This window comes from Uranotaenia lowii, unplaced genomic scaffold (genome assembly GCF_029784155.1).
Source record: "Uranotaenia lowii strain MFRU-FL unplaced genomic scaffold, ASM2978415v1 HiC_scaffold_1145, whole genome shotgun sequence".
In the NCBI taxonomy this organism is placed as follows: Eukaryota; Metazoa; Arthropoda; class Insecta; order Diptera; family Culicidae; genus Uranotaenia; species Uranotaenia lowii.
In genome coordinates, this window is record NW_026597128.1 from 2,131 (window position 1) to 13,114 (window position 10,984).

The window sequence follows — 10,984 nt, forward strand, 5'->3', positions numbered from 1 at the left end:
AAAAATCATGCACAGGACTTCTATTATGAAATTGATTTCTAATGAAAACTTATTGCTGATGGAAAACATGGACTCGTCAATTTAAAAAAGCTTAAGGGAATTAACATTTTTCTAACATCAATTATTTTGCAGTTTTATCAAATGCCAAGTTCGAACTGAAATCTTGAATTTGGATCAAGTTGGCAACATTTAGATTTGAATCTCCATAATTTTATGACATACTTTTATTTAAAAAAAATTGAATTATTTCCATCGATGGTCAAAAGCGTTGAATTAACTTAAGAGTTGGGTTTTTACATAGAATTAGTTTCTTTTTCAATTGAATTTTTTTTTCAAATTGAATTCTTTTTCTTTAAAAATATCATTTAATGCAAAATCGGAAAGGTTAAATCTTCTAGATTCTTAAACAAATTCAAAAAAAATCAACCATCAATAAAAGCAAGTTCAATATTTTGTCACCAAAGGAATTATTTTACAAATGAAGCTTATCTTTTCAAAGATTTTATGACGTATTTTTAAAAATGACAATTTAATTTAAAAAAGTAATTTTGTAATAGAAATCAAAACTGAATTAAAAAAATGAATAATGAAATTGTTTAACTCAGTGATATTCAAACATTTTCCGCTCACCGCTCACTTTTGCTGAATCCCAGAGCTCACCACCCCCTGCGCATATTTTGCATAAATTCAACTAATACTCTTTGAAATTTTCGTCGATATAACGTCTAAAGATTATGTGTGTGTGGAACAATGTGTGTGCAACAACAAATTCTCTCTAATTCATATCGTTACGCTTTCGATTTTAAGACAGTGTCGAAACCAAAATTGTAGTGATTTGTCAAGTTGAAAAACAATAAGCACATCTTTAAAAAATGTAAACTAAAACTTTAAACTGTCTTATCATTTTTTCTTTTGAAGAAAATTCTGAAGAAAAACAACAAATTAAAAAAAATTTAAATATGAATAAAGCTTGTTACAAAAAGGATATTAGGGCTTGTGATATAGCTCAGTTGGCAAGTCTGTTGTCTCCTGATCCGATGTCCGCGAGTTCGAGCCCAAGAGTAAACATCGAACACAGTTGTACCGGATAAGTTTTTCAATAACGATCCGCCAACTGCAACGTTGATAAAGTCGCGAATGCCATGGTAAAGATGGTAAAACGACTATAATCGAAACAAAAAAAAAAAAACAAAAAAAAAACAAAAAAAAAACAAAAAAAAACAAAAAAAAAACAAAAAAAAAAAAAAAGGATATGATGGTATTGATTTCAGACTTATGTATTTCTAAAGAAAATTTGATAAAATAGCAATAACATGTATAATTGTTTGAAAAATTACCAAAAAATTTAATATGAATGATAACACTAGTTTACAAAATTTAAAAAAAAATCGTAAACTGAGGCCCTTGGAGCCAAAGGGGTATAAGTGCATGGAAGCTTATTTCGAGAAAACAGGCTTTTAAGTTGTTGTGTTTGGCAATTTTCCATATATTTTTCGAAATTTTTATTTTGCTTTGGAACGTAAAAGTATGTAAATAATACTCAAAAATCTGAAAAAAATCACCAAATATAGTTTGAAACATGAAGAACCGTTTGGCATCATCAACTCAAAATCGACCATTTTATCACTTATACCCCTATATTTCTTGTACTTAGGTTAAAATATCTCGGACGGCATAACTGTAATTTGAAATCCCTCTTTTGCATATTGAAGGTGAATAAATTTTCTATCGATCATCTGAACACTGTTTTAGCGTATGATCAACAGTAGGGGAGAATGAGGATACTTGATCCCTGGGGATACTTGATTCCTTAGCTATATCTCGAATCTGGATTGTCTAACAAAGATCAAATGTTCTAGAAAAATGTGCCAAAATGAGCAAAATAACAATGCTTGCAGTTTAAAATTTTTTAACAAAATAATTGTTTGAGTAATTGAACTTTGTTTGGAAAATTTCACAAAATGTTACTTGAAGATCTTTTTTCATCACTTTTAAATGTTCCTTACATGGGAAAATTGTGAAAAAAAAATATTGGTTCCAATGTATCAATCGTTCGAGCGTAAAATGAACTTCATAATGCCATATTTTCAAAGCAATGGAAAACTCTCAACTTTTTTCAGACAAAGTTTTCTAAAATGTTGATTATGGGTACAATTGATCCCGTAGAATTGGGTACAATTGATCCCCCTTCCAAACGGCATATTCTTCTTCTTCTTCTTCTTCTTTCTCTAATTGAACTGCATCGCAGTTCGGGTTGTAAGGGCCAGTGGCTAAGACTATATGCCCATATTCTTCTTCTGAATTGATCGTTATGATTGCTGATTACGAAATTACTAATATTTATCCAAAAACTAATATTTATCAAACAATTGTCTGAAGAAAAGAGCAAATATAATTATTTTTTTTCTAAATTATACAAAATAGCGCCTTTAAGTATACAATGTTATTAGCGTTGAGACAAAGTTATAGAATTTTCTTCTTATGTCTGCTATAAATTGTAAAATGAGAACAAACATGACCGAAATAGTCAATTAACATTCTATCTTGAGGTTTTGTTTGATTTTTATACAAGGATTAGGGCTTCCTGAATAAAAGATCAAGTCTCCTTCAATAGTGGATCAAGTCTCCCTTAACTTCAGAAAAATCGCAATTGTTTTACTCCCACAAAAATGCTTCTAGTTCTTCAACAGGTTCAAGTATCGTTCTAATTTTTGGAGCATGGAAACTTGAAGTAACAAGCTGTCAGAAAATGTCAAAGACGGCGAGTTGCTAAATTTTTCCAAAAAGATATGGTGAAAATAAGAAAAGGGGATCAAGTATCCCACTCTCCCCTATTGTTGATATTAGTTACTTTATAATAGAAAACATTATAAAAACGCATTTTTTTAGTAAAAATTTTGTTTCAGCGAAAGTTTTAGACCCAATGTTAACATTTAAAAAATCTGCGCTTAAATATCAGTTTAAAACAATGATTTTAAGTGGTTATTTATCACAATCGGTTGAAAATTGAAGAAATTATGGCTACTTTCCATGACAGTATTTTTTTTGTAGTTTTTGATAATTTAACGAACCGCAGTACATTTATCATAGTATAGGAAGAATGAAACACCAAGTCAAAATTATTTATTAGCTTACCAGAAGGTCACATGCTAAATTTAATGAAGATCTGACCATAGGGAGGGGTGAACGTGAAAAAACATTTAAGATATTCTGCCCGGGAGAAACGAAAAATACTGGTTTTTCGTCAATTACTTTTTTCATCACTAGCTAATTGATTTTTATGGTTGATTTTCGTAAAGCCTGAGTTGATACAAATATTTCACTCCAAGACTGCAACACGATGCAACACGACATGAAGTAAAAAAGTTATTGCAGTTTAAAGGCCGCAAATTTTTTCCAACACGCAATGAGTACTTTTTACGCATTGCGTTTTATACGAGAATTTTCGACCAAAATACAATCTTTGAAATTATTGCGTTTCTTTTCTGTTTCTAATCCAATCAACTTACAGTCTTCGGGTGAAATATTTGTTTTAACTTAGACTTTAAGAAAATCAACCATAAAAATCAAACGGCTTGTGATGAAAAAGTTCTTGATGAAAAACCAGAATTTTTCGTTCCTCCCGGGCAGAATACCTTAAAATTTTATTCACGTTTGAGACTCAAGCAACCCCTACCCAATGGTCAGATCTTCATGAAATTTGGCATGTGACCTTCTGGTAAGCTAATAAATAATTTTGATTTGGAGCGAGTGAGATTTATCGTGTTTCATTCTTTCTATACTATGATAAGTGTACTGCGGTTCGTTAAATTATTAAAATCTACAAAAAAAACTGTAATGGTAAAGTAACCATAACTTATTCAATTTCCAACCGATTGTGATACATAACCACAATTGATTTGGTGACTTCGGTTCAGAGATGATCTTAAGTAAAAACAGCGAAAAAATACACACATACATTTGAAAACATGCAAAGTAAGTTTTTATCATGGTTCACCTAAGTTCGAAAATCTATTTAAAAATATCTGAGTAAATTAAATTTAAACAAACCAATGTACAAGAAGATTATACATTTTGAAAAGTGATATAATTTCCAACAGAGATTTTCATTAGATAGGGGATAGGAAAGATAAAAAAAACAGTTTCATCTTTTGAAGAAAAATATATAGGACCAAATCTATCCAAGCTTCCAAAAAAAATGATGGATGTAAAAAATGTTTTTCTTGAAAGGTTGAAGTAGCATTCGAGGGAAATTATTTCAAGTTTTGTTTTAATCAAAACCTCATAAGAATAATTTTTTCAATAATTTGAAAACGATAAACAATTCACTCTGTTTCTCAATCTCAAAAAAAAAATTAAAAAGACTTACAAAACTTTCTGTCTGTCTGTCTGTTCCTTATAGACTCGAAAACTTCTGAACCGATTTGCGTGAAACTTGGCAGATGGGGGTATATAAAGCCGGGGAAGGTTTCTATAATAGCTTCGGACCCCTCCCTCTTCCTGGAAGGGGGGTCTCTCAAATAAAAGTATGTAATATATAAATCTTCATAACACGAGAACTGATTATGCAAATGGAACCGAATTTGGCATTAAAGTGTATTTCGGTACGAGATTTTTAAGGCTGCTGCTGCTGATTGTTTTGATTTGGCCCTCCGGTGGAATAAGGCGGATTGGCTTTAGAAGCGCAGATTTTTGAGCTGCCGCTGCTGATTGTTTTGATTTGGCCTCCCAGTGGCAAATGACGGATTGGCTTTAGATGCGCAGATTTTTAAGACACGTTGCCAGAACGATTTCTTTATTTAACATTAGTAGGGGAACTGGGGATATAATGCCCAGTGTGGGCAAAACGCCCCACTGAGATATCTAGCTAGATATACACTTATTTTAAGAATTCTTTACGTTATTCTCTTCTAATCAACAGTAGAAATAATTTGTACAAAAAATTAGCATCAAATATGCGACAAATCACTGAAAAAATTCAAAAATATTTTTCAAGCCATATTCTTTGCAATTTGTGCCTTGACTTTCGTAAGTAATTACGGCATCTATCAGCAAAACAAATTACCTGACATCTGTTACAATGATGAACATTGGTCTTAAAAATCATCAGAAATCGAAAAATTTCTTCATTAAATAATTTTTTCTGTTATTTTGAATGATTTTTAATAAACATGTCTAGGTAGGGCGAAACGCCCCAGGTCCGTTTATCTTTAAGCATGTTTCATATTTGTTTAAATTTATATGCAGTTTCATCACAACAATTTTAAAGATATTTATAAGTTGTATTGAAAAACAGAATTTGAATATAAACGTTTATATTTAAAATTCCTAAATTTAATATAGATTTAATTAACTATCCACAAGAATTTCAGTATATCTGGCAGCACTGCACATAGCAATACATTTTTCCATCTGTGAAATAGAATAGAAGTGTTTTTACCTGGCAAACACTTTCGGAGACACTAGAATCAATAAACACTTATTAATCGTTAAACGGCGCGATTGGGTACACACATATGCTCATTATACCCCTACTGAATCTGAAATCCAATTTTTAAACTACTCTTCAAACTTCATTAAATTTGTGGCCTTTTTTGACCTTCCAGTTATTCTAACTATCAGATTTAGACAAAAAATAAACCAAAACTTTAAAACACAATCGAAAATTAAAGTTAATCTTTTCAAATGTACTCTAAAACAAGGCTTTCTTCTTAACGTGGACATTATGCCCCCTCTTTCCATAAACATGGGGAGCTACCTCAAAGTTGTTTGCGATGAAGTTAGAGACGTGTAGATGGAGCTAAACATTTATAATTATAACGATTTATTAAGTTTAAGCTAAAACAAAGCTTACCGGGTCTGCTAGTCATCTGATAAAAATCGTTTAATATCTGTAATTTTTTAAGATCAATTTTAAGGCTTCTACATAATAATAACATTAACCCTTTATTTATATAACGATCGTATCTAACTTTTTTGAAGTTTTTATTTAACTTTTAATATGGTAGATTTTTAAGACCAATTTTGGTTTGAAACTTACTCAGCTATTTTTCTCAACTTTTCACAGGTCATCATTTCGCTTTTTGGTGTGGCTTTGGCCGCCAACGCCATCAATGCCGAAGATGGAGTTGCTCCAGCAGCATTCCAAGACTCCAGCGCTGCCGCTAGGCGAAACGATAAACGAGCCATCGGACTGGTAGACACCACCGGACTAAGCTACGACTACACCGCCCTTCATCATCACCCGGTTGCTGTGGCTGCTCCAGTAGCTGCTTCCACTACCGTCGTCAAATCCGCTGGCTATCATGGACTTCCTGTGAGTGCTGGTAAGTAACATGAAAATATTGACTCTAAATTTTGTACTTACACTTTTTTTAAATACTTACTTTTAAAAACACTCTAGGATACACCAACCTTGGCCTGGACAGACTGGGCTACAGCGGAATCTATCATCCAGTGACCACCGGATACACCACCAGCTACCAGACCGGATACGGAGGTCTCGGTTACGGTTCGGGAATCCCAGTGGCCTCGGCAGCTGCCGGATACGGAAAGTTGGTCCACCCCGGAACTACCACGTACCAGAAGGTGGTCCAAACCTATCCTCATCTGGGATCAACAGTGGGAGCCGTGGCACCAGCTCTGGGTTACACCAGTTTGGCCGGATATCATCCCGCAGGATTGCTCTACTAAACCTTAGCTCACCTCAATTTACGGAAGTCCTCAAAACCAAAAACTGCCATAAAAACGTTCTTATTTAGATTATATTGTTGAAAATTTACAAATAAAATCAATTAGAACTAAATTATTTATTTATTAGTTTTTTAAAAATTAGCACAGACAAATATTCACTTCATCTCCTACAAACTTTTTGTTCGGATTAATTAGTGCTGGTGTTCAACTTTGGTCCAGCCTCTACCAAAACGCATTTGCTGAGAAAACCGGAAAAAAAAATCATCCACCAAACTGTCAAAATCCATCAGCAATAAATTCAAAAAACTTCTCGGCCGCCCCGAGTTTCAAAACATTTATTTCACACTCATTCTACGTCGTGCAAAATCGAACGAAATGAAAGAGCGAGTGTGTGTTTAATTTGTTCCAGAAGCTGGGGGCGTGCTAAGAGATGATACGAAAGTTTAGCATCACCCTCTATTTGTTTCCTCCCACGTTAGCAACAAACTTTTCCGAACCTGAGTCCAGTCTGTCTGCCTGGAACGTTTCGGTTCCAGATTTGTTCTTCCGGGGGGAGGTAACGATTTGTTTTTACGAACAGAACGATGAAATCTAATTCGAATCTGAGGGATCCATTAGTTGTCATTTGTGATTACTTTCACTTTTGTTTTTTTTTGGTTTTGTGTGAGAGGAAACAACTACCTAATACAAAACTTTCGTTGATTGGTTTTTGCGTTTCATTAGTTGCTGTTATCATCAAACTGGGGAGATGTTATTCGATGATTGTTTAAGAGAGATTTAATGGTCTTAAAATATAAAAAGTTGGAAAATGCTTGCTTGAAATATGTTTTGTCTACTATCCTATTATAAAGAAAAGTTTAAATATCAAAGTATTTCAAAGTTGAATTCTCTTTACAATTCATTAAGTTGTAAAACACAGTAGATACAACAATTTTGTTAAAAACATTGAAAAAGTAGAAAAAAGTAAAGTTTCATAACTTTTATCTATGAAAAAAAAATTCTTCTGTCTCTTCTATCTATTCTGTTTCTTCTGTCTCTTCTTTCTCTTCTGTCTTTTTTGTCTCTTTTGTCTCGTCTGCCTCTTATGTCTCATCTGTCTCTTCTGTCTCTTCTGTCTCTTCTACTCTTCCGTTTCGTTTGTCTCTTCTGTCTCTTCTGTCTCTTCTATCTTTTCTGTCTCTTCTGTCTCTTCTGTCTCTTCTGTCTCTTCTGTCTCTTCTGTCTCTTCTGTCTCTTCTGTCTCTTCTGTCTCTTCTGTCTCTTCTGTCTCTTCTGTCTCTTCTGTCTCTTCTGTCTCTTCTTTCTCTTCTGTTTCGTTTGTCTCTTCTGTCTCTTCTGTCTCTTCTGTCTCTTCTGTCTCTTCTGTCTCTTCTGTCTTTTCTGTCTCTTCTGTCTCTTCTGTCTCTTCTGTCTCTTCTGTCTCTTCTGTTTCTTCTGTCTCTTCTGTCTCTTCTGTCTCTTCTGTCTCTTCTGTCTCTTCTGTCTCTTCTGTCTCTTCTGTCTCTTCTGTCTCTTCTGTCTCTTCTGTTTCTTCTGTCTCTTCTGTCTCTTCTGTCTCTTCTTTCTCTTCTGTCTCTTCTGTCTCTTCTGTCCCTTTTGTCTCTTCTGTCTCTTCTGTCTCTTCTGTCTCTTCTGTCTCTTCTGTCTCTCCTGTCTCTTCTGTCTCTTCTGTCTCTTCTGTCTCTTCTGTCTCTTCTGTCTCTTCTGTCTCTTCTGTCTCTTCTGTCTCTTCTGTCTCTCCTGTCTCTTCTGTCTCTTCTGTCTCTTCTGTCTTTTCTGTCTCTTCTGTCTCTTCTGTTTCGTTTGTCTTTTCTGTCTCTTCTGTCTCTTCTGTCTCTTCTGTCTCTTCTGTCTCTTCTGTCTTTTCTGTTTATTCTGTCTCTTCTGTCTCTTCTGTCTTTTCTCTCTCTTCTGTCTCTTCTGTCTCTTCTGTCTCTTCTGTCTCTTCTGTATCTTTTGTCTCTTCTGTCTCTTCTGTCTCTTCTGTTTCTTCTGTCTCTTTTGTCTCTTCTGTCTCTTCTGTCTCTTCTGTCTCTTCTGTCTCTTCTGTCTCTTCTGTCTCTTCTGTCTCTTCTGTCTCTTCTGTCTTTTCTGTCTTTTCTGTCTCTTCTGTCTCTTCTGTCTCTTCTGTCACGTCTGTCTCTTCTGTCTCTTCTGTTTCTTCTGTCTCTCTGTCACTTCTGTCTCTTCTGTCTAGTCTGTCTCGTCTGTCTCATCTGTTTCTTCTGTCTCTTCTGTCTCTCCTGTCTATACTGTCTCTTCTGTCTCTTCTGTCTCTTCTGTCTCTTCTGTCTCTTCTGTCTCTTCTGTCTCTTCTGTCTCTTCTGTCTTCTGTCTTCTGTCTCTTCTGTCTCGTCTTTCTCTTCTGTCTCTTCTGTCTCTTCTGTCTCTTCTGTCTCTTCTTTCTCTTCTGTCTTTTCTGTCTTTTCTGTCTCTTCTGTTTCTTCTGTCTTTTCTGTCTCTTCTGTCTCTTCTGTCTCTTCTGTCTCTTCTGTCTCTTCTGTCTCTTCTGTCTCTTCTGTCTCTTCTGTCTCTTCTGTCTCTTCTGTCTCTTCTGTCTCTTCTTTCTCTTCTGTCTCGTCTGTCTCTTCTGTCTTTTCTGTCTTCTGTCTTCTGTCTCGTCTGTCTCTTCTGTCTCTTCTGTCTCTTCTGTCTCTTCTGTCTCTTCTGTCTCTTCTGTCTATTCTGTCTCTTCTGTCTCTTCTGTCTCTTCTGTCTCTTCTGTCTCTTCTGTCTCTTCTGTCTCTTCTGTCTCTTCTGTCTCTTTTGTCTCTTCAGTCTCTTCTGTCTCTTCTGTCTCTTCTGTCTCTTCTGTCTCTTCTGTCTCTTCTGTCTCTTCTACTCTTCCGTTTCGTTTGTCTCTTCTGTCTCTTCTGTCTCTTCTTTCTCTTCTGTTTCGTTTGTCTCTTCTGTCTCTTCTGTCGCTTCTGTCTTTTCTCTCTCTTCTGTCTCTTCTGTCTCTTCTGTCTCTTCTGTCTCTTCTGTATCTTTTGTCTCTTCTGTCTCTTCTGTCTCTTCTGTTTCTTCTGTCTCTTCTGTCTCTTCTGTCTCTTCTGTCTCTTCTGTCTCTTCTGTCTCTTCTGTCTCTTCTGTCTCTTCTGTCTCTTCTGTCTCTTCTGTCTCTTCTGTCTCTTCTGTCTTTTCTGTCTTTTCTGTCTCTTCTGTCTCTTCTGTCTCTTCTGTCACGTCTGTCTCTTCTGTCTCTTCTGTTTCTTCTGTCTCTCTGTCACTTCTGTCTCTTCTGTCTAGTCTGTCTCGTCTGTCTCTTCTGTCTCTTCTGTCTCTTCTGTCTCTCCTGTCTCTCCTGTCTCTACTGTCTCTTCTGTCTCTTCTGTCTCTTCTGTCTCTTCTGTCTCTTCTGTCTCTTCTGTCTTCTGTCTTCTGTCTCTTCTGTCTCGTCTTTCTCTTCTGTCTCTTCTGTCTCTTCTGTCTCTTCTGTCTCTTCTTTCTCTTCTGTCTTTTCTGTCTTTTCTGTCTCTTCTGTTTCTTCTGTCTTTTCTGTCTCTTCTGTCTCTTCTGTCTCTTCTGTCTCTTCTGTCTCTTCTGTCTCTTCTGTCTCTGCTGTCTCTTCTGTCTCTTCTTTCTCTTCTGTCTCGTCTGTCTCTTCTGTCTTTTCTGTCTTCTGTCTTCTGTCTCGTCTGTCTCTTCTGTCTCTTCTGTCTCTTCTGTCTCTTCTGTCTCTTCTGTCTCTTCTGTCTCTTCTGTCTCTTCTGTCTCTTCTGTCTCTTCTGTCTCTTCTGTCTCTTCTGTCTATTCTGTCTCTTCTGTCTCTTCTGTCTCTTCTGTCTCTTCTGTCTCTTCTGTATCTTCTGTCTCTTCTGTCTCTTTTGTCTCTTCAGTCTCTTCTGTCTCTTCTGTCTCTTCTGTCTCTTCTGTCTCTTCTGTCTCTTCTGTCTCTTTTGTCTCTTCTGTCTCTTCTGTCTCTTCAGTCTCTTCTGTCTCTTCTGTCTCTTCTGTCTCTTCTGTCTCTTCTGTCTCTTTTGTCTCTTCTGTCTCTTCTGTCTCTTCTGTCTCTTCTGTCTCTTCTGTCTCTTCTGTCTCTTTTGTCTCTTCTGTCTCTTCTGTCTCTTCTGTCTTCTGTCTTCTGGCTTCTATCTTCTGTCCTCTGTCTTCTGTCTTCTGTCTTCTGTCTTCTGTCTTCTGTCTTCTGTCTTCTGTCTTCTGTCTTCTGTCTTCTGTCTTCTGTCTTCTGTCTTCTGTCTTCTGTCTTCTGTCTTCTGTCTTCTGTCTTCTGTCTTCTGTCTTCTGTCTTCTGTCTTCTGTCTTCTGTCTTCTGTCTTCTGTCTTCTGT

The 10,984-nt window shown here is 35.8% G+C and overlaps 1 protein-coding gene across 1 annotated transcript; it reads left to right on the forward strand.

Annotated features, from left to right (window-relative positions):
- Positions 1–6,067: 6,067 nt before the first annotated feature.
- Positions 6,068–6,734, forward strand: LOC129759157 (uncharacterized; the record flags this gene model as incomplete). Its single annotated transcript, XM_055756565.1, has 2 exons — positions 6,068–6,326; positions 6,404–6,734. Coding segments are annotated over 2 exons (549 nt in total), but the record flags the coding sequence as incomplete, so codon positions are not given.
- Between the last annotated feature and the right edge of the window lie 4,250 nt (positions 6,735–10,984).